We start from the raw sequence: 26,757 nt of genomic DNA on the forward strand, positions 1-26,757 counted from the left end.
ATTTTGAAACTGGGTCTCGTCAGGTTGCTGAGGCAGGCCTTGAACTTGGGATCCTCCTGCCTCAGCCTCCCAACTCCCAGATTACAGGCCTGCGCCACCTTGCTCGGCCCCCTTAGGGTTTTAATGTCCATTGTGGAAGCTCATTTCCCTGCGTGGATCATCCCCGTCTCCTAGGCAGCCATCACCATCACTTCCTGGCTCCTCTGTTGGGGGTGTGTCTTAACTTTCCTGGGGTTTCCCTGGTGGACTCTGCGTTGACAGCTCCCACGCCAGCCCCCCTCAGAGACTCCTTCTGAGGAGCTGCTGCCCTTGGGCAGCATGGATCGTGCCTTCCCGACATGTGATCAAACAGTGACATTCAATTTCATTTGGGGGAGAAAAAGGTATTTCCTCATTTTTCATGACGTTGTTGTTCTTGATCCAGCCATCCCTGGTTTCCAGTGGAAACCAAAGGTGACCTCCGCCGTGTGCGCACGTGCTCTTACTGAGGCTCACCAGGGCTCTGCGTTTCTCCCACCTGTGGACAGGATGGCCCTCGTCTTAGGGGTTGGAGGACAGGTGGCCTGGCTGCAGGTAGGGCCCCTACGCTCGGGTAGTGGGCGGACCTCCTGGGACACCTGAGTCTATGTTTTAAGGGGTGTGGGCCCTGAACCCTGGGACGCTCCTGGCCAGCATGTTCTCCCTTCTTGGTTCCTGGTGAGGGTGCGGGGGGTGCCATTTGTGTTTTTGAGGGGGGCCTTTTAAAATGGCAGTGCGTTTCACAGGTGGAGTCCTGTGAATCGTCTCAGGAAGGGGTAACTGCCTTGTCTTCTGTTGGGTCTGTCCTCTTCAGAGCTCAAAATACCCGGTAGGTAGCTTCTCTAACTGCATTTCTCTGCTGGAAACTGCCACAAGGTTAGAGTATCTTCATTCATGGTGATAGAACCATATTGCAGAGTCTTTAGAAAATGCGGGGGAGGCTTGGTGGAGCCCTGTTGGCTCTAACAGGGAACGTGCTATCTGTCATTTGGGTCGGTGTCCTTGGGGGTCTCTCCTCCTGTAAACTGCCTGCACTCTGCTCGCTCTGTGCTGCTGTGCTTCCAGCTCTGCTCTGCAGCGACCCCGGGAGCCAGCCTCGAGACCGGCCACTGTGGGTCAGGGTCAGGAAGCTGATTCCAGCCTCCTGGGCTCCTTGACCCTGAGTGCCTTTTAAGAAGTAAATAAAGCAGGGGCCCCGCTATCAGCCGGGCGACAGAAGCTTCCTGGTCGGCCCCGGCCTCCCCCGTTCAACTTGGTCTTGGGTGACCGAGGTCAAGGTGTGGGTTTGTGGCCTGGTGGCGTCAGGTGGGCTCTGCTCTTCTGCCAGAAAGTGCTTTCCAGCCCGCGCCTCCCCGGGCCTCAAGTTGCCCCTGCAGGATCCAAACACCGCCCTCACCCCCCTCTGGGTTTTCTTTTAGTTTTCTTTCTTTTTTGGTCCCTGTTGGGGGCAGATGTTTGCAGTAGTTAACCCCAGTGGGTCACCCAGGATGCAGTTAGTCCCCGCTCATTTATGAAAAGGAAATTCCGGGGTTTCCCCAGCATCTCGTGTGAGAATCTGAAAGCCCACCGCTGAGGGGGACCTGGGAAGGGGCACAAGGTCCAGCCTGACTGTGGTCTTCACACCCCACCCCGACTGCTTGCTCTGTGGGGGATCTCTGGGAGGGCCAGCTGAGGCCTGAGCTGCATGGCGGCCTGCCCTGCCGCCGGCCAGGGGGGACCAGGTGCCCGGCAGACCCGCGTCGCCTGCGGCCTCTACAGTGCCCTTCTGTTCCCAGTGCCAGCAGGGAGGGTCCTCTCGTCAGCACCCTCCTCACGTCCCTGCGAGACTGAGGCCTGGTCTGTCACCCGGAGGCCCGACCACTGCAGGTCTTCCTAGGGAGAACAATGGCCCCGCGGTCATCAGTGCTGGGTGGTCTCCAGCTACCTGCGACCGTGTCAGGCCCTTAAGATGTGACTGGCGTGTCTGAGGAAGTGGATTTATCATGTTAACTTCAAGTTAAAAATAGATTCTCAGTGCAGTCACGGAAACACGAGCGTGGTGTTTGGAACAGCCCAGCTCAGGAATAGAAATGGGTTTTCCACTGTAAATTTCGTGACATTTGTATGCAGTGCAGGTGTTTCCAGTGAAAATTCAGCATTCAAATCGAGGCGTGCTCTAAGTACAAAATACACACCTGGATAATAAAAGTTTTAAAAATTCGCACTGGTTTTCAAAGACAGTGAAAAAAAGAATGCAAAATATCTCAATGAATTTTATATTATCTGTTGAAATGATTTTAGGTATGTGGGCTTTATTCAAGTATATTCTCAGAATAATTTTGCCTGCTTTATTTACTTCTTAAAAGGTAGCTACTAGAAAATTTGAAATTAATGTCTCGAGTTATGCATTAGTGGAGAGCCCTGGCCTCAGTCCGCTTTTCTGGAAATGTGGTTGATGGTCTTTACGAATTAGTTGATGTTTGGGGGCATTTTTGCCTTAAGGTCAGGTCTTGGGAGACCTGTGGTGTTTTTTGTTGTTGTTGTTGTTTGTTTGAGTGAAAGGAGTAGGATTTATTCAAGTGTGAAAATAGAATCAGAAGTCTTGCAGAGACAAGAGGGGACCTCTGTTAGGGTTTGGCCCCCTCCCTGTGGTGTTTTGAAAGACACAAAAATTTAAAAAAAAATTTTTTTTTCTTCTAGAATTTATTGATTTTTGCGGTGCTGGGAATTGAACAAACATTTCTTAATTGCAAAATATGTTTCTTAGGGGGAAAATTAGAAAGTATGGATTAAATTAAATGGGAGGTGAATACACAGGTTTTCTACCAATACTTTCTAGCAGTATTTTGCTTAGATTATCATTAGCATAAAATTCAGCATTGCTTTGCCCAGATCTTCAACATTATTTCAAAAACAAAACAAAACAGATTATTTCCCATGTAGTCTCATTTGTAAACCCTGCACCCGGATGGCGGACAGAGTGGTCCCAAGACTTGGACGGTAGTGGCAGGACAGCAGCCAGGAGTTGGAAAGGGAGGGCAGATGGTGGGCGAAGATGACCTTGGTTCTCCCCAAGGTGGCCCTGGACCTAGCCCTTTGTCTTGTGCAACACTGGTTTCTGTCCTCTGATGGTGAAAAGCGGCACCCTGGGAGGGAAGGAGCTGGCCTGGCCTGAGAAGTGCCCTGGGAGGTGCCGCAGAGGGCTGGTGCACAGGCCGCGTGGCCTCTGGCCTGTCCTGGCCTTCCCTCACAGGCCCTTGGTCCAGGGCCAGGAGCAGCTCCTGTCCCCTGTGCCACCTCTACCCAGAGTAGCCCTGATGTCTCCCTGTCCCAGGATGTAGCTGCCGTCAGCGGGAGTCACCTAGAACTTGTACCATAGACCAGCCCAAGGCCTGGCTCCCGAGTCCCGACGTCGTGAAGTCTGGGGACTTCGCAATTCCTGATCTCTGTAGGGAGCAGCCCTAGTTCCTGTTCTCTATTTGGTTTTCATTGCCTAAGATACAACAAAAATAATGAAGGATCTCTTCAAAAACAAACAGACGACATTTTTGATAATGGTCATGACAGAAGTACCCTCAGACTTTGACTTTTTTTGTAGGTTTTTATCTTAAACGGCCCTTCCTACTACGTGGTGTCTTCGTGTCACTCAGTGAGTGCACATTCACCCAGCGATTTGGTCAACTGTAATTTACGTGTTGGTCTTTATTTTTGCTTCCCGTTCTTAATGGTGTCTTTCCCCCTTTGTCTCTGTAGGAAGTGCTCCAGCAGCTGATCGTCATGAATTTGCCCAATGTTTTGATGATTGGCAAAGACCCGCTGTCTGGTGAGTGAAAGCCCCCCTCGCCCCCTGGAGTGCCCTGGCAGTGCCATTGGCTTTGGACAGCTGTTGGCCACAGAGCGCTGGCTGCCAGCTTGGAGCCAGCACGGTGGAAACACGTGATTATTTTGGTGAGATTTAAAGAGCGGGTCTGCTGCCCCAAGGCTTGTAGCCAGGAGCATATTTCTTCCTTAAGAGTGAATCCTTCCTGGACCCGGGCTGTGCACGCGAGGCCACTGCTTTGTGTCGCTTGAGAGGATGGGTCTGGGCCTCGGGGTCTGAGTTATGGGCAGAGTCTGGGGTCTCACCGCCTCGGTAGAGCAGAATCAGATTCCATGTGCTGGGTGCAGCACCTTAGGTGAGCGTCTTTCTAGGGTGCTCATGTCTGTCCTGGGCTGGGTCCTGTGAGGCTTTGCTCTTGCTGCTCTGAGGTAGAGCTCACCAGGGTGTATGGTCATTCATCTGTCTTGCGTCCCCCACTGGACTCAGAGCAGCAATGGTAAAGAGTGTAAGCCCTCCTGCCTCTGATGCTCAGTGTCAGCTTGAAGGACCAGGTGAATGTCTTCCTGGCATCTTCCAGAAAGTTAGGGCTTAATTCACACCTGTCAGGTAGCACCTGGGTGACCTAAAGAGGGTGACAGATCCCTTCATTCACATTGTTTGCTGCCCGCTGGCTATAGGCCTCAGGGGTGCCTTACTCCCTGGCTGGGGCGCTGTTCAGATGGTGTTTGGAACCCTGGGCCGAGGCCTCCTGGAGTGGGTGAGGTGTCAGGAAGGCAGGAAAACCCAGACCTGTAGGATGCAAGAGGCAAGGATTCTGGATGGTAGAGGCTTTTACAGAGCCTCCGTTGCTGGCCTCTTCTTGCCCTGGTCTCACTGGACTCTGGCTGCCCTTCTGCTGTCTGTGACAGAAGTTCAGTTGCCTTGTGCCCAGAGGGAAAGCACACCAGGAGCCCAGTCAAGAACATGAATCAGCGGCGCGGCTCTCACGTGGAGCCTGTCCCTGCCGGCGCAGCAGTGGCCTCCTGGTGCAGTGGGGGTGGGGCACTCTCTCTGGACCCCAGCTAGCCACCTGTCACCTTTTCTCCGTGAGCCAAAGGAAGAAGTGTCCTTGGTCTCCTGCTGTCTTCACTCACTGCCTGGCACAGTGACCTGGGAGTCTGCCGGGCTACCTGGTGGCTCCGGGCAGGGCGCAACCTCCCGTTCTGTGCGTCACAACAGGGAACTCCGGTTCTCCGGCCCTGGCTCTGCTTTGGGGCCATGTGCTTTCTGCTTTTATTTCATGCCCGCCCTCCTTCCAAAGAAAGTTGGATGATGCCAACTCCTCCCACCCAGCCATGGCCCGGGCTCTAGAGGCAGCGGGGACCCTGATAACTTCAGGGAAGAGGGGTCTGCTTTGCCAAGCAGGACGCACTGCCTTCCTGGCTCATTTGTGGGCTGGGTGGTACCTGGCGGGGCTGGTGGTTTGCACTCGGGTCTGCTCTGGAGGAGCAGGAGAGAAGGTGCCCCTGAGCCAGTGTGAACTGCCTGTGGGAACCGCACGTGCCGTTGGGAAGAGGCTGTGCCGCCACTGCTGGATGAGGGATTTATTTAGGGACAGAGGCTCTACGGACTTCTGACCCGACCTTGGTCATCGGCTCATAAGCAGAGAGCTCACTGGCAGCTGCTCCAGTGCTGGGCCGAGCTCCTGCATTGGCCTCGCCTGCGGTCATCTCGGCGTTGGCTGCTCTGGGGGCTGTGGCCACATTGGACCTAAAAATGGCAGAGGTGGGTGGACCAGTCTGGTGTGTCCGACCCCGTCACCTGTGCAGCTTGCTGGTCTTTCTGTTGGTCACCGCCCTCCCCACCTGAGGCCCGCCCTCTCTCTGCCTCCACCAGGCCCCCCATGCCGAAGGTGAAGTGGAGTGCAGAGAACTCGGGGCCCACTTCGGGCTTGACCCTGAGCAGGGGAACCTACAGAGGAGGGGCACGGATTTTTTTTTTTTTTTTTTTTTAACAGCTTGATTGAGGTATGATTTGCTGACCATAAAGTTCACTCATTTTAAATGTATACTTTAGCAACTTTATTTCATAAGAGTACACAGTTGTGCAACCTTCACCCCAGTCTAGTTTCAGGATTTTACAAAGAAGCTGATTTTTAACCCATGACAGAGAGTTGAAGGGGCCCGGGACCCTGCCTGGTGTATGATCCATGCAAGGTTCTGGTCCCAGCTGGGAAGCAGAAGCGGAGGCGAGATGGAGCCCTGGCAAGCTGAGGAGCGGAGCAGCACCCTCCCTGGGCTCAGTCGTGGGCAGGACTGACTGACAGGTAGACAGTGGCCCCAGCAGGAGGCATTCGAGGGCAGAGGTGGCCCTGCCAGGCACAGTGCATGGATGGGTGGGTTTGACAAGCCTCTCGGTGGCTCTGAGAGCAGAGGAGAATGGCAGGGGACATCCACCAGCAGAAGATGCAAACAGATGCCAAAGGCAGAGACCTATTTATAGAACAGTGTTTTCAGTTTTGCATTTTAAAAATAGAGGTGTGAAGTATTTTGTGCTTCTTTGGTTTCTCTTCTTTCTTCTTTGTGTGGGTGCCTGGGGCAGGGGGTGCCGTTTCTCTCCTGGCTGTGAAGTAGCAGCCAGCTTGTGCTGTCCCGGAGCTGCTGATGCTGCACTGCTGATTGTGACGTTTCACAGTGGGGGTTCTTCTGTTTGGGGCAAACACACCCCAAGGGAACCAGGGCCCAGATTCCAGCAGGGGGTCTCATCACCCGACACCCTCTGCCTGGCACTGAAAGGTCCTGAGAGGCCAAACATTCGTCTCTCTTCTTCTGACCTAAAACAGGAGGTGTCACAGCTCATGGGAGGTTTTCTGTGACGTTGGCTTTGCTTCCACACCTGTCAGAGGGAGCATCTCTCTCCTACTGTGCTGGGTGGAATTCGGGGCAGTGCAGGCAGCGCGAGGAGGCGCGCCGTCTGAGACCTCAGCTTGCCTTGGGGTCTTGCCTCAGCCCTCGCTCTCCTCCGCTGGGTCCTGTGCCTTGTCTCTCCTCTGTCTCTGAGATTGTGCTGTGGTTTTGCACTGTCTCCAGATGCGTCCTGGTCCCTGGGGATGCGTCTGTCAGTTGTCTCATTACTGTGGGCCCTGCTTCTTGGAGCGTGGCCTGGAGTCTGGCAGGACCCTTTTGGGACCATCCTCAGCTTTGATACGATGACACTTTGCAGAGAAGTCTTCTGGGGGCCAGGCGGTGTGCAGGCCTCTCAGGACGGTGCTGTCCTGCGTCCCGTGGGTCTCCCTGGCCACATCTTCAGTGCCTCTTGTCCAGGGCCATTCCTTCAGCTGCGTGCCTTGGTGCCGCCTTTAGGACGTGCCCAGAAGCTGAGCCCTGCCCTGCTCCTCTGCTGCCGCGTCCTTCAGGCCACCGCCACCTTCCCTGGCTGCTCACCAGGGTGGCCTCTGCAGGTGCCTGTGGTCTGCTTTGGTGTGGCTGCCCCAGCACCAGGGCCCTTGCTCCCTCTGCCCGCTACGCTGGTCCCTGGGGCACTCACAGGAGCAGCTCTGGCAAGGCCCTCTGACTGCCACCCCTTGGCGTGGCCGCCTCTGCCCAGCGCCCGCACTGCCTTCCTGGGCTCACAGCCTGCCTCCCCTGCGTGCAGACACCTGACTGGCTTATATCACACAAGTGTCCCATTGCTCATTCCCCCGGGGCAGGGACTCTCTTGGGCTTGTGCTGTCCTTGGCCAGTGTCCTGAGTGCCTGGGCCGTGGCAGGTGCGCCAAGCTCGCCCGTGCGCCGGGTCTGCTAGTCCCCTGCCTCCTCCCTTCAGGCTGAGCTCCTGGCACTCTTCACCCCACGCTCACAGAGAACTACGCCTCAGTGGTCAAAGTGAGTGCAGTGCAGTTCAGTCCCCGCCCAGAGCCAGCTGTGTGTCCCTCTAGGCCACAGATGTCCCACGGAGGGCTGTCCCCTCCCACCAGCTGCACATCCACTTAACGTGTTCATGTGGCTTCTTGCTGAGTGTAGTCATAGGATGTTAGGAAGATCAGGAGCTCAAGTCCGCTCCATCTGTAAGGGAGGGGAGAGTGTCAGGTAGAATCCCCCCAGCTCCCACCTCTCCTCACCTTCCTCAGGAGCCAGGCCTGTCCCTGTGCCACACATGCGGAAAGGGCAGGTCTGTCTGATAGGAAGCCAGGGCATTAGCACATTGATTTCTGTGATGGATCGTAGAACGGCTGTGCTGGAGGAGAGCGTTGCTCCTCTTCCGAGGTCTGTGTCCAACCCAGACAGTGGTTCAGATTCGGAGACTGCTGATCTCACCTAAGCCGTCCTGAACAGAAGGGAAAGAGACACCAGCCCAGGGAGAGGAGGAGCTTGTTCGGAGGTACAGGGCACAGAGGTCCCGCAGGTAAACATGAATTTGTTACCATAAATTGCGGGGATGGTTGATTCGTGGACCATCACCTAGTGGTCCCACGCAGAAGGACTGGTCTCCACCATTGTTCTGCCCTGGCATTTCTTGTATTCTAAATGCCACACAAGATTTCCAGGAGCCTGTGGAGGGGCTGTGACCACCATATGCCTTCTGTGCGGGGCCTTGCCGTGAATGCAGCCAAACCTTAGGGAACAGTCTTGGGGTTTCAGTCACTGCTTTCAGTGTCTGGTGGTTGGTCCTAAGCTTTCTTCCCAAGGTGGTTCCAGGAGGGGCTTCCAGCAGCAGGGAAAAGCCTTTGTGGGCTCAAGAGTGTTCTGTGCATGTCCTTCCTGCTCGGCTGAGTGCAGGACCTGCTATATATACTGGTCTGGGAGGAAGCAGTTTATGACTCTGGCCCAGTTTCTGACCCTCCCACACCTTGACTGGCTACCCATGCCCAGAGGCTCACAGAAGGAGCTCAGCCCAAGCCTGTGCCTCAGCCAGAGTTCCTTGGATCCAGGGGCCTTGGAGAAATAGACAGCCTCTGCTTGGGAGCCCCCATCTGCACTGGGGCAGGAAGGGGAGGGAGACGTGGTCCATAATGACAGCTCTTCTGGGGTGGGATGGCGTGGGTGTGTGCTTCACCGAGTGGGAAGGGAGAGTGCGGTTGGGAAGACTTCCTGGAGGAGGCCATGCTTGGGCAGGGCTTTGGAGAACTCTAAGCAGAGAAGGTGGGCGTGTCATTCACCTGTCCATCACTGTAACAAGTACCAGAGATAACTGACTTAGATGAGTTTATTCCAGATCATGGTGTTGGAGGTTCCAGTCCACGATCAGTTGCCCCTGAAGCTTTAGGCCTCAGAGTGTGTGGTGGAGCAGAAACCGCTCGCCTGAGGGCACAGCTCACCTGAGGTGGGGAAGGGAAAAGAGGAAAGAGAAGGGATCTTGTTTCATAGTCCCTTTTGTGGGCACGCCCCCCCCCAAGTGACCTGAAGGCCTCCCATTAGGCCCCTCCTCTTAAAGGCTCTGCCGCCTCCCAACAGCACCACTGTGGGACTGAGCCCTTAACATACAGGCCTTCCGGGTCACGCCAGATCCAGACTGCATTGAGGAGAGGTGGCCGAGGTGGAAGCGGGAGATGTGCTGGCATCTCCTAGGGACAGCAGGCCAGGGCAGGAGGACTGCCCAAGAGTGGGCCTCCAAGCCCGAGGCGAGCAGAGCCCCTGAGACTCCAGGTGTTTCCTGCTTGACCGCCCAGTCTGTACTGCTCTCTGTCCTTGAAGTGCCCTGGATCCCGTGGAAACCCCCCTCCCAGCTGCAGCCGAGGGCCACTGGACTCCCCTGGCAACCGAGGGCAGGCTCAAGCTCAGGCTCCGGTCAGCCGGGAGCCACCCTGTTGCCTCCCACATTGCTCTTTTGAAAACCAAAGGGTCTCCTCCATTCCCCTGCCACTGCCCGGGCATGAGCACCGGGGCCCAGGCAGCTGCAGCACACAGGCCAAGGTCTGCCGGGGGCTGGATGAGCGATCCCGGTCTTCCCCAGCCCTGCGCGTTATTTTTACTTCACTTCTCCTGGCCTTGACTCTCTAATCCTGCTTATTTGTTTTTCAGTTATTTTTGTATTTGCAAAAACCTTAGGTCCTTTGAATAAGAAGGAAAGAATTTTTTTTTTTTTTAAAGTAATCTTGCAGGCATTTTGATCCTTCTAATATTTCCTGTTTGGCCTTCAGAGAGCAGGTTCACAAAAGCCCCGGACTCTACTTGGGACCACGCAGTGCCCACCTGCTCCTGCGTTCCGTGCTGCTCTCTGGGTTCAGAAGTGAGGCTCTTGGTCCGCCTGCTGTGCTGGGCTGGCCGGCCCCGGAGCTGGAGGCCAACGCTGTGCTTCCAGGGAGCCGGCAGAGCCCTGCTCCCATGAGCAGAGGCGAGCGCCCAGCACACTGGAGGCCGGCCCTCTGACCAGCCCTCGCTCTGCCTGGATACCAGACTTTGTTTAGTAAACTTCCCAGCCATGGCCTGTGCCCAGAGGGAGCACTCTGCTGGCTGCAGTGACCTCGCCATGGCTTCCAGCAGGCCTGCTCTCTGCGGCCACGGCCGTCCGAGGAGACGGAGGGAAGAGATGATGTTTGCCGAAGGTCTTGTGTCCCCCACAGGGTTTGGGCTTGGAGTTTTCTGCCGGGCGCTGGGAGGGACCCTTGCTCTGACTGTCAGCTGTGGGCTGATACCTCGCCTCCCCCGGGGGCAAACTGGGTCTCAAGCTCAGTCTGCGGCTGATGCTTCTGTTCTCTCCTCTTGGGTTCGGTGCTAGGACACGTGTCTGCTCTCAACTCCTGCAGCCCTGCAGGCTGGGGGGCAGGGGAGTCATCTTCTGGTGTTAGTGGTGTGGCTTCAGATTTCTACCTAAGCAGGGGCAACTGTCCTCTGTCATGGGAGAGGTTCTGGGGGACCCAAAGGGGTGGGACAGACTTGATATGGGTGACAGACACTGGGATGGGGGTCTCTGGTCAGGGTGCACAGGGGAGATCCCAGCACCATGTCAGACAGACAGGTGTCTCCACACTGCGGAAAGTCCACAGTTGATAACATGTTTGTTGAATGACTCAAAACAACAAGTGGGGGGCGGCTGGCTACAGTACTGCCTGGCCAGGGCCACGTGTGTGACATTCTGGGCGTAAGATGGGTGAGGGTTTCTCATGTTCCTCCTGCCTACGTGTCGGGAGGCCCATCTCCCACCCCACGGCTGGGGCACAGGTGGAAGGTCCCGCCTGCCCCACGTGAGGACTCTGCACTGTTCCCTGGCAGTTGCTGTGGGAGGGTCCCTGACTACTGAGACCGTGGTAAACTGCCATTCCGTGGCCAGCAGAGCCCCCAGGAGGACCTGCAGAGCTGCACCATGGCGACTGTGGGGACATGTGCTCTTCGGGAAGACATGGAGCCGTGTTCAGACTTGGAAAGGCTTGATTTTTAAATAGAAAACCAGGGAAAGCAGAGTTGGGGGTCCGCCCGAGGGTGTAATCAGAGGAGAGTGGATGCATGGTACTGGGAAGCACGCCTGTGTCTGAATCTGCCTCCCAACAAGAGAGGAGAAGGACCCTGTTCTCTCTTGATCTCCCAGGGCCTGGAGGTCAGGCAGGTGGGCAGCAAACACTGGTGGAGTACCTGCTGCTTCCTGCGCCACCTCGGCAAGGCAAAGCGTGCCCTGTGGGCCAGGGAGGGAGGTGCCCTCTTGGGAGGGGGTGCTTGCCCGCCTCTGCCTAAATCCTTGGCTTCATGCCTCAGGCAGCATTTATAGGTGGCAGGATTTATTTTCTGTATCCAGAAACCAGAAAGTGTGTTCTGAACATTTAAATGGCTCTGACCAAGAGAACCAAAGCGGAGAGCCAGAAGGGACCCTAGAAATCACACACCAGTCATGGAGGAAAGGTTTTGTCACGTGCTGATTCTCTTTAGCAGTCTGAGGCCGAGTCCACGCTGAGTGGTGACCAAGCACTGGCTGCCAGGACTCGGGACCAGGTGGTCCAGCTTGTCAGTTCCTACCTGATCTGACCCAGCCTCCCATTTTAGAGGATAGTGGTCTGCACTTCTGTCCCCACAGCCACTGTACTCCGTGTGCAGGATCAGACAGTCTCCTTTCTGTGTCACTTTGCAAAAAAAAAAGCTTAGATCAGTTTGCTGCGTTCCGAGCATGCTGAGAGGTCTTGGGGTTCATTTCTCTGCCCAGGCTTCCGGGCAGGTAGTAGGTAAGTAAAATTTTTCTTAGACTCAGCCACTGACTCAGGCTGCCTGGGATCCCCCTGGGACTCCCCCACATTCAACAGAGTGCGTCCATGGGCTGAGGAAGGGTGTCTGATGTTTCTGGGCGCCGCCCCGGGGTTGCCTGTGACTCACCAGCATGGAAATCTGCGGGGCTTTGCGTCCCGCCCCCTTCTCACTCTGAAAGCCACCTCCAGGAAGCTAACCCTGAGGCGTTATCATTCCTGAAACACTGTGGTCCTCAGCCCGGGCCCCTGCCCAAGCTGCCCCTGTGCCCCCAGCTCTCCTCGAAGTCCCATTTGTCCTCCTGGGGCTCAGCTCACAGTCATTTCCTTCAGGAAGCCTTGCCTGACCCCACCACACACTGGAAGTCCTTTTTTCATTTTGAAGTTGCTGGTTTGCTTGTCAGTCCCCACATCTGCCTGTGCTCAGAGGACTGTTGCTGGCTGTGTGGACAGAGCTAGCACATAGTAGGTGCTTGGCAGGGAGCTTCTGGTTCTTGGCCTGCCTGACTGGTCTTGTTGGCAGGGACCTGGGAGAGTCTTCTGGCGTGTTTTGAATTAACCCACATTCAGGTTAATTTATGAAAAAGCCATTCTTACTACCGGATTCTTGAAAAAAGTCAGGCCGAGCTTCTCATGAGAAAGGAGGGGACTTCCGCTTCCTCCTCCCCACTCTTCCCTTGTGGGGTGAAATCGAGGATGCATCTGTCAGATGTTCCCCTTGCTTGGTCTGGAGGGAGCCTGGGAGGCCCTGCATCATCCAGTGAGGCCCCGTGGAGTTCTTGGTGCCCGTTCATCACCAACGGGTTGAAATCTTTCCCGTGAAAAATTTTCTAAACTCAGTTCTCTATTTGAAACCACCTTCCCCTGTTTGAAAGCGTAGCAGACAGGAATCTGTAGTTTGTGCTAGAGCTCTGGATGGGATTTTGTTTTCTTGAGGCATAGTGGCTGGACGAAGAGTGACAGGGTGTCACCGTGGGCTGGCGGTGCTGCGTGGGCGCAGGTTCTGGTCTCTTCTGTGCTCTCCCAATACTGGCACCTGTTCCCCCCTTTTTTTTTGTTTCCTTTTCTTTCCCCTCCCCTCCCCCTTCACCTCCCTCTCCCCGTCCTCCCCTCCCCCTCCCCCTCTTTTTTAAAATTGATTTTTATTATACACAAATGGGATACATACTGTTTCTCTGCTTGCACATGGAGTGAAGGCGTACCATTTGTGTAGTCACACTTCTACATGGGATAATAGGTTTGATTCATTCCGTTATTTTCCCTCCCCCCACCCCTCCCACCCCTCTTTTCCCTCTACACAGTTCCTCTTTCCTCTATTTTTACCTCCTTCCCACCCACCTCTCTCTTTTTTAATGGCCAGGTGGCGGAGGCACATCCTTGTGGGGTTCAGTGCTGCGCGTTGGTACGTTTGTACATCGCACATCCATCTGCTCAGGACCCTTAGGTCACCGTTGTCCCAGCCCTCACCGTTTCTCCACCATGAGAACGTGAGGACGCTGTCCTGGAGTGCTCCTGAGGGCGTGACGCGCTGCTGGTCCCTGCAGTCGCCCCCATGTGAGCGGAGGCCAGCACCCACTCCGGCAGGCTCCCTCCCCTGGGTTTGCTCTCCACCTGCTGTGGCCCAGGCAGGACCTCTGGAGCTGTCTGACTTGTTCTGAAGGGCGGTGCCCGGGTCCCCGTGACCCTTCCTGTGCTGGAGAAGGTGGAGGTTTTCTGCACGAACTCCCACTCGTGCCTGGGCAGCTCTGCGGCCCTGACGGTGCTTTCCCTCGCGCCTCCACGCTGTGGTCCCGGCCCCAGGGAGTGGCCGGTGGGAGGATGAGCCGTGAGGGTCGGGAAGGACCCGCGCTTTGTCCACCCGGGCACGAGGGGACACTTGCCAGTGACCTGCAGCCTGATGGGCAGCCTGTGGTGCGCCAGGGCCAGGAGGGCAGCGAACCTTTGCTTGTCAGCAAAGCCGAGAAGCGGCAGCCAGTCATCACCGGTGTTGACGGAGAAGGGAGCCAGCGTGGCGAAGGTGGTCCGTGGAGCGGAGCCTCTTGGGCCACGTACAACACCGCATGTAAAAAAAGAAAGAACCAAAACCTAGGACTTGGCGAGTTTCCCGTTTCAAGTGTGTGTGCTCTTCTGTGCTCACCAGCAGAGACACGGGTTTGGCCATCGTAGACGGATCTGCAGTGCTGCATCTTGACCTGGGATGTCCCCAGAGCAGGAAGGTGGCCTGAGACCCCGCCGCCCTGGGTGGCTGTTTGCATGAACTCTCAGCTCCCAGTCCTGGGACGAGGACGGCACCAGTGTGAGGGAGAGCGGTTGATAGCTGGGTCTCCATGAGGGGAACTGGGCGAGGGTCACGCTGGCTCTGCTCCTTGTAGCCACGGACCTGAAGCGAACCCACAGCACTAGCTCTTTTTTTTTTTTTTTTGCTGTTTTAAATAATTACTTGGTGTAGTTTTTTGTTTGTTTGGAGGGTTTTTTTTTCATGGTGCTGGGGATCGAACCAGGGCCCTGTGCTTGTAAGGCAAGCACCTTACCAACTGAGCTCTCTCCCCAGCCCAGCATTTGCTCTTGGGGCAGGTACTTGGTCTTCCTCCCCAGCAGTCTCTAGTTGGTACTTGGGGCCATTGTGGCACCGTGTGAGTGGGTGTTGTGGGTCTTTCGAGAGGACACTGCTTTTGGCAGGCCCCTCTTCCCCACACACAGCGGGATGTGATGAAAGACAGAAAAATGCCTTATTATTATTTTTTTAACCTGAAAGGGAACCCCGTCTGTCACCAGGCCTGCTGCCTCCTTGTTAGAGATGTGGCAGCAGAGGCTCAGAAACAGACGCAGCGAGGCCAGGTCACACCACTCCTGAGTGACTGAGGTGTTGGGAGCCAGCCCTTCTGATTAGGAATGGGGACGGATGAGCAGATGTGGTCACGGTCAGCCTCGAGCACAAAGTGACAGTGTGAAACAGTGGCGGGTTCGTGCCATGGATTGGCAAATCTAGGCAGAGTGTTGACAGGAGTTGGTCAAGGGCAGGACAGTGGGAACTGCTGCATGTCTGCAGAGCGGGGTGACCACAGAAAAGCAGGAGGTAGGTGAGGGCGGCGTGAAGTCAGCCCCTCAGACGTTCTTCTCAGCAGCCTCTGAAGCGTCGAGGAAAGGCATCTCTGGAAGGAGTGGTGGGTTGTGGGGGTTGGTGGCCTTTGTCCAGTCTGCAGCCTTTTATGAAAAATGACACGTGCATGCTGTCCCATGCACTTTAGACCTCCAGCCCAACGGTGACACTCCTGGACAGACGGGCCGGGGGTGGGAGTGGAATTGGCTGTGCGGCGGCGGATCACGGTTCAGTGACCAGCAGGGAGAGGGTGTGGTGTATGGGAGTGGAGAGGGTGTCAAATGTTACGCACAGGATTCTCATCTGGCGAAGTGTAAATTCATATGTAGAAAAGAGACGGAGTGAGTGCAGCTACGTGGCTGTCACTCGGTACCCCTGGGGGATTTTGTGGAGTCCATCTGAATTGAATGTGTCGTTCTCTCGAGCAGGGAAGAGCATGGAGGAGATGAAGAAGGTGCTGCTGGTGCTGGGCTGTGCCGTCCAGGTAGGGTGTCACCGGGCAGGGGAGGGGCGCCCTCAGCCATCGGGGTTTGGATTTGTGGTGACAAGGGTCGCCCTGGGGTCAGGAGGGAGTGGCACTGCCTTTAGTCCAGCATGACAGAGGCCTCTGGGTTCCCAGCAGAGAGTGACCAGCCACATCTTAGGTGGCAGCTGTTTCTTATACCAGGTACCTTGGGCAGGAGGTTTAGTGAGGACCCCTCAGGCCAAGGTGCCACTAGCAAGTTGTCCCCAGTAAAGGAACGTCTAGAGCAGGGAGTTGCAGACTACACAGCCGTGGGCCAGGTTTGAGCCACTTCCTGTTTTTGTGAATAAAGTTTTATTGGAACACAAGCATGGCCTGTTCAGTACTGTTATCTCTGGCTGCTTTTGTGCGGTAATGGCAGAACTAAGCAGCCTTGGCAGAGACCAAGTATCAAGTCTGAAACTGCTACCGCGTGGCCCTTTACAGAGAGGACGTGCCTCTGGGCCAGGCCAGGTGTTCTCCACTTCTTGGGCGTGCCTCTGGGTGTGGAGGTCTTGTTTGAAGCATGGATTTGTGTGTCTCACCCCAGTGTTTTCCGTCTGGGAGGGGGTTTGGTATGGGATTCTGCAAACAAGCTCTTGAACCACTTTCAGAGAAACCTCAGTCTCGGGTGGCCTTCTAAAGGAGACAGCTAGGCTGGGGTGGGCAGTTTACTCAAAACTGACCGTGGCTGTGGATGGAGCATTGGGTGTGGCCACACTCACAAAATGCTTCTTTTAACATCCCCAACCCTTCACAGTGTGAGAGGAAGGAGGAGTTCATTGAGCGGATCAAACAGCTGGACATCGAGACCCAGGCGGGCATCGTGGCCCACATTCAGGAGGTAGGAGTGTCGCTTCTCTGCTCGGTGGAAGTGTTTAAGGTTGCACCACCCGTGGATAATTCTGCTAATTTTAGGTTCAGGCGCCATAGTCAAATGATTCTATTTGAAAAGGTAGCCATCAGCAAGCCCAAATAAAATAGGAGTAAAATAAAAATTAAAAAAAAAAAGCTACCTCCATCAAGTCCTCCTGCCTCCTTCTTCTCTCCTTATATGGATTCAGACTATTTTTAAGAGCTGTCAAGTGGTTTAGGCTTAGAATTTGATTACAGGCCCTGAAAATGTATTCTGGCAAATGTCCCTGCTCCGAACAGTTGATCTTCATAGATTCGCCGCTGCAGTCATGACACACAGAGAATCAGCGGCTGCCGGGTGGGTCGGGGGTCCCACCAGGGCTGCCTCAGGAAACTCGGCCCCAGCCCCGGCCCGGTGGGGTCCAGAGAGCTCCGCACCACAGGTCACCATCGCAGGGCACAGGCCAGTCCCCCCCGCTGTCCCTCTGCTCTTCTCTTGGCAGAGCTGGCATCAGTGAAGAGGTGGCTTCTTTGTGAGGCAAGAGTCCACCTGAAAAGTGACTTTTCCCTTAGGATTAGTCCTTCCCTTAGGGCTTAGTGCTCAGGCTACTGAGACAGCGGAGATAAAGGGAGCTGGGTGTGCTGGTCCCGGAGGAGCTGGAGGTGGCTGAGCCTGAGCTGCTGGGGTGGACGGAGGCGGTGCAGTCAGGGCGCTGCTGGGGTATTGAGTTCTGAACTGGTTTGAAGCAGGGGATAGGCGCGGCTCGTGGTGGACGGGGGTCCAGCAGTGCCAGAGGAAAGTCAGTACTTCCGTCAACATTGGCTACCCTTGCTGGCTGCCTGTTAGCCCGTGAACCTTCTCCCTTTAATTTCCCCTCATGTGCTTTGAAACCATATCTGCCTAGGAACCAGGTTCCTTGAGGTTAGTCAGTTCTTTACCATGTGCCGTCTTCCCTGCCCAGACAGCAGGATATTAACACACTCACATCCAGGAGAGGCGGCGTGATTATCAGATTAATGGCTCGTCCTGAGCACTGGCTTCACAATTTATTGGTACTTTAAGAAAATTCAGGACTGCAGACATAGCTCAGTTTGGTAGAGTGCTTGCCTAGCATGCAGAAGTCCCTGGGTTCAACCCCCAGCAGCACACAAAAAAAGAAAAGAAAAAGAGAAGAAAAAATTCAAGGTGCCCTAAACAATCTCTGCTTGTTAGGAACCGGAGAAAGGAGCCTTTAATTAAAAGCTCTGCAGGTGACCCTGTGCCTGCCACTGGCTTTGAGTCCCTGAAACCCAGCCTCAAAACCCCTGAGCCTGAGGGGTTTTCCCAGCCCTGGGATGGAGCAGCCCAGAACCTGGCCTCCGAATCCCAGAGCCCCGCCTACGTGATGGGGTGAGATTTCTAATTCAGAGATCATCTCTGTCCAGGCTTGTCCTTTGTGAGTTGGGGGAGAGAGGAGAGCAGGCGTTGTTCTTGGAGAAACTGAAGGGCCCTAGACAGGGCCTTGTTTTGACTGTGTATTTGATTGTTACTGCTCTGAATCACTTAAGAACCTTCCTGTAGCGAGTCTGAGAGCGTGCCTGATCTCATTGGTTTTGTTTCCCTTTTCTGAGGTCTGAGCGTTATAATGTTTTCTTCCAAAAACGAGAGGACAGGGATCGGACCAGATCCCAGCTCCCTGCTGATGGAGAGGGATGAAGCACTGGCCTTCTGTGGCTGTGGGCTGAGATACAGACTTCTCAGAATCCCTTTAGATTTTGGACAGAGTAACCCACGATGGCCTGGGCCCCACGTGCGGGCAGAGGAGCTTAATGTCTGCCCTGTTGCATCAGAGTTTACTTCAGGAAAGAACTAAAGTCCCCTTCCTCGTCCTCCCACCCAGGGGCCTGCCCTCATTGTTGGTAAAGATATTTGCTTCACCACCAATATCTTCTTATCCCGGGATCTTCTAGGGGAACAACTGTAGAGGTTCTCTCTGGTATTTCAGTCTTGAAAGCAGAGTGGCTTGCCAGGTGGGGGCCCCTCTGACATCGGGGATTGATAATGCGGGGGGGGGGTGACGCGGCCTCTGTTGTCCCCTGTGCCGTCTGCCCCATGGCCGTGAGCAGCAGGTACTCAGGAACCCGGGGCTACCTGCGCTGGCCTCTGCAGCCCTGGACGTGTGTGCCTGCAGGTGACCCACAACCAGGAGAACGTGTTCGACCTGCAGTGGCTGGAGCTTGCCGGACGTGGCCCCGGAGGAGCTGGAGGCGCTGTCCAGGAGCATGTGCTCCACCTCCGCAGGCTCATCGATGAGCGGGACGAGTGAACCGATGTGCGGCTGCCTCGGGAGCGGCTCAGCGGCGAGGGGCTCGGGACTGGCCCTTCCCCTTACCTTGGGCCTGGGCACCTCCCTGTCCTGCTGGCAGGGTCTGCTGCAGGGGGGACGTGGGTGATGCCCCTGCGTGAGTGGCGAGAAGGACGGAGGGGGGCAGAAGCTGATCAGGAGGCCCAGCTTGTGGTCGCTGGTCCACTCAGACCCTCCTTCACTCCTCTCGGTCCCACTAAGTACTTGAGCTCGTTTTGGAGCCTGGCTCCGTCCTCTCGGTGCCTACCTCCTGGTTTTGGCGGCAGAGGCTTCTCTCTTCTCAGGTGGTTTTTCCACCCACCTGGAGCCCGGGCAGTGTGCTGGGCCCAGGGTGCACTGTGGCTCATCCTCCGCTGCCCACCTCTCCCCTGCAGCTGATCGTGGACCTGACGCAGGAGCGGGGACTACCTCCAGGCGCAGCACCCGCCCAGCCCCGCCAAGTCCTCCAGCGCCGACTCCACGCCCAGCCCCACCAGCAGCCTCTCCAGCGAGGACAAGCAGCACCTGGCTGTGGAGCTGGCGGACACCAAGGCCAGGCTGCGGCGAGTCAGACAGGAGCTGTGAGTGGGAGCACTGGCCTGGCCTGGGCTGCGGGGCGCGGGGCTGCTCTGCGTTGGCGCTGACTCCCAGGCCCAGCTCGCCCCCCGGGGCTTCACAGGAGCAGGACCTCTTCCAGGTCTGTCAGTTCCTCTCAGCCCCAGGGTGCTGATCATCGGAGTAGACTGCTGTCCTTGGGCCTCGCTGGGGGCCAGGTGACTACATAGGTGTTTTCTCGGAGAGTGACACTGTGGAGAGCTTCGCATGGTGCCTCTTAGGGCCTCTGGAGAGCCTGCTGTCCCCGGGCCCTGCACCCGATGAATGTCATTCACCCGTCGTCCAGGGCTGCCGGTCCTCACCTTCCTCACCAGGATTCGTGGGCTCCTGCGGCTGTGGCTGGGGTCTCCTCACCTGTCCTGCGTGTTCACAGGGGAGCCCTGTGGCAGATGGATCTGATTTGAGGGTTAGAAACTTAACTGGAGAAAGTGAATTTGAGTCAGGGACACTTGCAGGCAAGATTGATAGGCATCCATAGGCAGCTAGATCCCCTCCCCACCCCCGAAGCCCGTGTCCCCTCCCACGCCTGCATGATCTGGGGAGGTGGCAGCCTGTTCCCAGGGCCTGCCAGGACCCCCCTCCCCACACTCCTCCCCTTCCTGCCCCTTCAAGCGAGGAGAAGACAGAGCAGCTCGTGGACACCAGACACGAGGTGGATCAGCTGGCGCTGGAGCTGCAGAAGGTCAAGCAGGAGGTGAGCAGAAGGCCTGGGTCCAGGGCAGGACAGGGCTGGGGTACCGCAGCAGGGCCTGGAGGGTCCTGGGGATACCAGGCGCTAGGGAATTGGCCCTTCACTGTCCAGAGGGGACCTGAGCTGGCTCCCCACCTATGCCCACCTTGCAGAATGCCCAGCTGGCTGCTGACGCCCGCTCCGCCCGCACCTACCGGGGACGAGCTGGACTCCCTGCGGGAGAGGCGAACCGCGTGGAGCGGCTGGAGATGGAGCTGGTCCGCTGCAAGGAGAAGCTGCACGACGTGGACTTCTACAGGGCCCGCATGGAGGTAGGCGGCGGCCCCGGCTTCCAGGCTGCCACTGAACAGGCCCTCAGAAGCACGGTCAGCCTGGGCTGGCCTGAGGGGACTTGGGAGGGGAGCCAGAGACCACATGGGGGACACCGCCCTGCACCCAGCCTCCCTGGACTCCTTTGAAGGGCCTCCTTGCGTCCCTCCTGACACTCACACGGGCGTAGGAAGGGAGATGGCTAGTTGACAAGGACAACCGGTCCCTTTAGGGGTTTCCTTCTCCCATTTCATGCCACGATGATGACCTTCTATTTGTGTGTCCCCCTGCCTCGCTGCCAAGACTTGGCAGTCTCTGGGGTACTTTGCTGGGACTTCGGTTCCTCACCTGTAGAACAGGAGTGACGAGACCACTGAGGTGGGAAGGCTGAGCGGGGAGATCCCTGCGCGGTGACTGGTGGTACAGGTGCCCCGTCCTCCCTCAGTGGGTAGAAGCTGTGCCAGGCCTTCTTTGTTCAATTTAATATGATTTTATATTTCTGACTTTATGTCCATGGCATTGGCCAGGCCAGCGATCCTCCCCTCTCAGCCTCCCAAGTGTTGGGCTACAGGTATTTGCCACTGTGCCAGTCTCAAGTCCTTGCTTTAAATCCTGTGGAGGCTGTGGGGAAAGACAGATGAAGAAGTCAAGGCTGAACAGGGACCTGGACCAGACCCACGCAGGTCCCTGATGGCCCCGTGTTGACAGTGGCTTCCAGGACCTTTTCCGAGGTGGGGGTGTTTTGCTGCTGGTCCCAGCCTCAAAGGTGGTGCCGGATGCGTGGGTGAGCTCGTGCCGCTGAGGAAACCTGAGCCAGGAGAGACCAGGTGTTGGGCACGCGGTTGAGGGGGCTCCACGCCCCTCTGAGGCCAGGGCCTTCTGCAGTGGCTGAGCATGGTTCTGAGAGCATCCCTCTCCCGCTGGGCCGTGGGCTTGCTTGGGACCCTGGGGCCCTGGGCTGGCAAGGTGGACTGGAGAAGGCTGAGCGCTGTTTGTTCCTCAGTGTCCCCTGAAGGATGAGGGTGAAGGGGTGACTCTCCGTGGTCCTGCTGACAAGGCCTCCTGGATGCTGTTCAGAGGCAGACTGGGCAGGAGCAAGGGGCCAGAGGACAGGCCAGTGCCCGGCCTCTGGAAACGTTGACTGTGCTCCTTCTGAGGCACGACCCCACTGGGGCTTAGGTGTACCTACTGAGAACTCCGTGCCGGGGAGGGTTGGGCAGTGTGATGCCTCAGCTTCCAGACACCTGCCTGCCTCAGCAGCAGGGACCTCGGCGTAGCCCCCAGACAGGGCGGGAGTGCAGTGTGGCACCAGGTCTCTGACCTTGCTCTGTCCCGTGAATGTGGTGGGTCCTAGGATGTAGTCCTCCATGTTCCTTCCTGGCCTGGTCCAAGCACCCTCGCTCCCCTGAGCCTGCCCTGCCCGCCCCGGGTGCAGAGCATCTCTCCAGATGCTCTGGAGACCCTTCACCCGGAGCCTCTGGACTTCCGGGGGATTTATGTGGGGACCCCTTTCCATTTTCTCAAACTTCCTGCTTCTGTGACAGTAATAGCAGTTTTTCATACTGATTAATCATTTTCACGATGTAAAGTTACTGTGAGTCGTGTAGCGCTTTTATCATTTTATCATTCGCCGGAGAAGACAGCTTCCAGGGAGACCTTGCTCCCAGGGAGGGGGCGGCACGTGTGGGTTTACGGACACCTGGTGGCATCCCCAGCTGGTGGACTGGGCCTGGTTGGTGGAGGTCCCTGGAGGGAGTTCTCTTCTCAGATGCCTGTTGTGGCCTTGCCACTCAGGTGGCGGTGAGGACAGCAGCACCGGCTGGCCCTCCTCGAGTACTGTCCTCAGCCCTGGCTCAGGCGGCTTGGAACAGTTCCTGGTCCATCCCGGGCCCTCCTGGGCTTGAAACCTCCGTGTGGGGGAGGCGGCCTCCTCCTTGCAGTGAAGCTGACTGAGCAGAGTGCACAGTTCTGAGACGTCAGGCTCCCTGCCCGGGCCAGGGACCCACAGCCAGGACAGTGTCTGAGTGCTGCACAGAGGAGGCACCTCTGTGACCCAGGGCCCAGAAGGCTTTCCTGGGAAGGCAATGGGGGAAGGGAGGCCTGAGCTGGAGGAATAGCTGGGGACAGCCATGCAGAGGGAGAAGTGGAGCAGCGTGCAGGGAGACACTGGCGTGAGGTCAGTCACGTGGCGCTGGTGTGCTGGGAACACGGTGGGGAGATGAGGCAGGAGTGGGTCGTAGCCATGCGGAGCTTGTGCTGCCCAGCCTTACCAAGTGTCTTGGCACAGAGGGGGGCACGGGAGCCGTCTCAGAAGCCCACTCAGACTGTGTGTGCCCAAGACTACCTGACCCTCCTCCTCTCCTCCCACCACCAGCTCCCCTGGGACAGGCTTCCTGGCTCGTGGGTCGGTCAAATGCTGACGAGTTCTCGGCATTTGGAGCAGCCCCGACCTGCAGGAGGGGTTGGAGAAACGCTGCGGGAGGAGTTCTGTCAGCATTCACTTTGCAGAGCTGGTGGTGGCTGTCCTGCTGTGGAGCCCCCGGGCCACAGAGGCCAAGCACAGGAGCACAGACCTCCTTGGGAGCCCCGAGCATTCCGCTCTGTGCTGGACTGGAGCTCACAGACCCCGAGGAAGGTTGTTTTGCCATGAGATCCTGGTGCCATCTGGGCCCATGGAGACTGAGGTGACCCTCTCTGCCCAGCCAGTCTCTCTAGTGCTGAGAAGGCTGGGAGAGAAGGGGCCAGCACTGCCTTAGTGCACAGTGACTTTAACGGGTCTGTGCTTGCATTTCAAGCATATCCAGCTGTATTTAAAAATCCAGATTTTTTTCAGAGTACAATGGTGCACATATCTGAAGAATTCACTCTGAGATTCCTTAAGAATGATTTCTAAGCAAGTAAAACACAGCACCCTGCAGAAATGTGTCTAGGAATTGAGGCCGACCTGCAGGTATTATAACCATGGATTAGAGAAGGTCCAGGTACAAAGTGTTTTCACGCAGAAAATAAGAGTAAGTGGGTAGAGCGTGGGTGGAGCTATGGTGGTAACAGGCTCAGCAAAGGCAGCCGAACGGTGGTCTTGAAGTCTCGTGTGCACAGAGGTGTATGCGATAGTCATCAGACTTCAGCAGGTTTTACATTTTTCATGATAAAACATTGGTGGCCATAGTATGATCCAAGTAAAAGGACAGAAGGGAGGGACATTTACCATTTTGGATAAGCTCCTACCTCACCTCAATTTAAGTGGGAGCATTAAAAACATCAGTCAGTTTAAACCTTCTCTAAGATTTGGCTCTTGATTTCTCAACATGTACGTCAAGATCGACCTTTTCAAAATACCTCTTAGCAAGACCTTGTCTCAGAATAAAAATTCAAAGGGCTGGGGGTGCAGCCCAGTGGTTGGAGTGCTTGCCTGGCATGCACGAGGTCCTGAGTTCAATCTCCAGTAACACACACACACACACACACACATCCACACAAAGTTTTATAGTCGGGGTTAGGGGGTAGGAAGGACAGTAGAGTGAAGCAGACAGTATTACCTCATGTACATATATGGGTGACCGATGTGATTCTCCAACATGTACAGTCAGAAAAAATGAGAGATCGCACTCCATTTATATATGACCTATCAAAATGTCTGCATGCATTCTATTGTCATGTACAGCTAATTAGAACAAATAATAAAGTCTTTCAGTCTGGGGGGAAGCGAGAGGTTTTGTCTCCAGGATTAGAGCCTGGGTAGGGGAGCAGGACCAGGAGCCTGGTTGTGCATCTCACGTGGCTTTCCACGTGTGTGACACTTCTAGGTACAGTGGTGACAGGTGGCCCTGGTGGAGCCTGACCCCGAGATCCCCAAAGGGAGGACACGGTGGTGGTACCGGGAGGAGATGAAGGACTGGGCTTGGCCAGGGGTGAGGTTCATTTTGGTTAGAGCAACGTGCAACTCGGATCTGCGTGGTTTGTTTTTAGACTCCTGGCTGCTTTCTTGTGGCCGCCGGTGTAGTTTACGTAGGGTTGAAACTGCACGGGAGGAACAGCGGAGGGCTCCCTGCGGACGGAGGAAGTGTGGGATGTGTACTAGGTGGCCCTAGGCCTCCTTTTGTAAACAGTAATCTGCTCAGGGCCTCCAGGGCCAGGGGGTCACCTCAGAGGGCCACGTGGGAGGAGGGCAGAGGAGAGAGACTTTGCCTGGAAGGCTTTTTTTCTGTATTTTGTGATTGGCTGCACATTTCCACTAAAAGCAAAGGACAAATGCTCAGGTGCCGTGGCGTGACCCAGGCAGAGTGGACTGGGCTTTCCCAGCTCCTGTGTGAACAGACAGGCAGAGCTGGCTTCAAAGTAAACAGCCTGAGAGGCAGAGAACCCCCTGGTCACAGTTCTGGCTGCAAACAGCAACTTGCTGGGTGTGGGCAAGTCTCACCACATCTGTGAAAGGGGTGGGTGTGGTCTGGGTGAGTGGAGACACTCTGCCCTGGCATCCTGGGCACAGAGCAGGTTTGCGATGAGCTTATCCTAGCCAGCCCTCTCTGCAGGGAGCCCCCAAGAGGAGATAAGCAGTGAGGAGGCAGCCGGAAGGATGGGCGGGGCATTGACAAGGCCCAGCAGTTGGAAGCTGAGTTCAGATCCACCCCACAGTGATCACACACGTGCTCCCCACAACCCGAAGCCACACCTCTAAGATATCAGTGGCCCTGCTCAGGATCAGGTGGGCTGGCGAGATCTGCTGTGGGTGTGTCCTCCTGCCCGTCTGGGCCTGGAGATGCGGCCAGCTCTGCCCACTTGCTCCAGGCCTGCCCTGACCCAGGCAACTTGCTCGTCCTGGCCGTGAGGTTCCCACGGCCCTCATAGATGTCTCAGTCCCTTTTAGTGGGAGAAGTCACTCAGGAAATCTCGGCTGGGTGGAGTCTTTCGGCTGGGTCCCTCCCCTGCACCCCAGGACTCACGTCGGGTCGGCCCTGGGAGCCAGAGCTTGGCACGCCCCAGCTCCTTGCCCTTCCCTTCCTGCCGTGTTCTCTCTGGCACTCAGACGCTGTCCAGCACGGGCAGCCCACTCTGCCTCTTCCCACCCGCCTTGGCCCCCAGTGCTCCCCATCCTCTGAGCCCGTATTCCCACCTCCCAGCAAATCCAAACTGGCCAGGCACGTCCCGCTGACCTGCTGCCAGAGTGGCTTTAAGGGCAGCTCAGCAGGCACCTCTTCCCTGCTCCTGAGAAGGTCCACACGCGCCTCGCCCCACACTCACCTGCTGCTCCAGACAAGTGGGCCCTGGGGTAGCCGGGGCTTTGCATGGAGCCTCCTAGGCCTGCCCACCCTCTCCCTGCTCACTCTTCCAAACTCACAGGGCTCAGGAGTCATAGTCTGGGGCTGACCAGGCGGGTGGGCAAGCTCTGCAGCCTCCTCCACGGTTCCTTTGGAGACCCCCTTCTTAGCTGGCGGCGCTTGTCACCTGGCGTTGTCCTGATATATTTTCTTGTCTGACGGCCAACCAGACCGTGAGCTCTGGGAAGACAGGGTTGTGCCTTCCTGGCTTTGATTCCTCTGTGCCCAGCATGTTGTCTATTTGGGGGTCACCAAACTAGAGTCCTTAGGCCAAATCCAGCTTATACTGCCCTTAAAGCCACTCTACCATCTGATTTTACAAATACAGTTTTATTGGACCCAGCCATACCTATTTGTTGAGTCTGGCTGCTCTCAGTCTCCCCCTGCAGGGTGGAGCAGTTGTGATAGGCTTACTTCTTGCAGACCAGACAGTATCTACTCTCTGGTCCTTTGCAGACCCAGGGTCTGGCCCAGCAGGTGCACAGGAAGACTTTCAGAGGAACAGTAATGACCGCACTAGTGGAGCCAGAAGCCGTGGGAAGCCCGCTGTAGCATTGCACGTAGGCCTCACGGTGGCCCCGCAAGATGCAGCAGCCATGATCGGCTCCTCTCCATTTTCTCAGATGAGAAAAAAGCAGCTTAATTAATAACTTGCCCAGCGTCGCAGTTGCTAAGCAGGTGGACTGGGGATCGGAATGTGACCGGCTGCCTCCAGGGCCTTGACCGCTTGCCAGGGAAAGAGCGTGAGCCTCCGCCTTCACGAGAAGGGGGAGAGAGAGGGTAGGAAAGGGGGCGTAGAGAGCTGCGCACCAGAGGCACCGGGAGAGGGCGCCGGGCTGCCTCTGTAGTCCAGCAGATGGTCCAGCAAGGGCCCAGCCTCACACTGTTCATGTGGGACAGAGGCCTCGTGTCATAAGCAGGGACCCTCCCAGTCCAGGGAACTCACTGAGGACACTGCAGATGCAAGAAGATGCTCCTTTCCAGCTCGGGACTTGCCTCTGTCTCTCCTGGGGAGTTCTGATGAGATCAGCTTGCAGAGGAGCTAAGCAGGATGGACCTGACCTTCAGGTGAAGGGCCAGG

General features: G+C 56.4%; 1 protein-coding gene across 6 annotated transcripts in view; it reads left to right on the plus strand.

The window, feature by feature from the left end:
• The window catches only part of CCDC88C (coiled-coil domain containing 88C), a 153,257-nt gene that overhangs the window by 80,223 nt on the left and 46,277 nt on the right, over window positions 1-26,757 (plus strand). For 2 of the 6 annotated variants that reach the window (XM_079129535.1, XM_079129538.1), the window contains exon 1: window positions 24,863-26,744. The exons of 2 other annotated variants lie outside the window; for them this stretch is intronic. In XM_079129535.1, coding sequence (XP_078985661.1) covers window positions 26,637-26,744 — 108 coding nt within the window. In that variant the 5' untranslated portion in view covers window positions 24,863-26,636. Of the gene's footprint in view, window positions 1-15,490; window positions 15,547-16,324; window positions 16,409-18,590; window positions 18,695-24,862; window positions 26,745-26,757 lie in introns of those variants that run through there. 2 more of the 6 variants (XR_013762218.1, XM_079129537.1) reach the window with 2 other exon arrangements.

The sequence above is a fragment of the Sciurus vulgaris genome, assembly GCF_902686455.1.
Source record: "Sciurus vulgaris genome assembly, chromosome: 2".
In the NCBI taxonomy this organism is placed as follows: domain Eukaryota; kingdom Metazoa; phylum Chordata; class Mammalia; order Rodentia; family Sciuridae; genus Sciurus; species Sciurus vulgaris.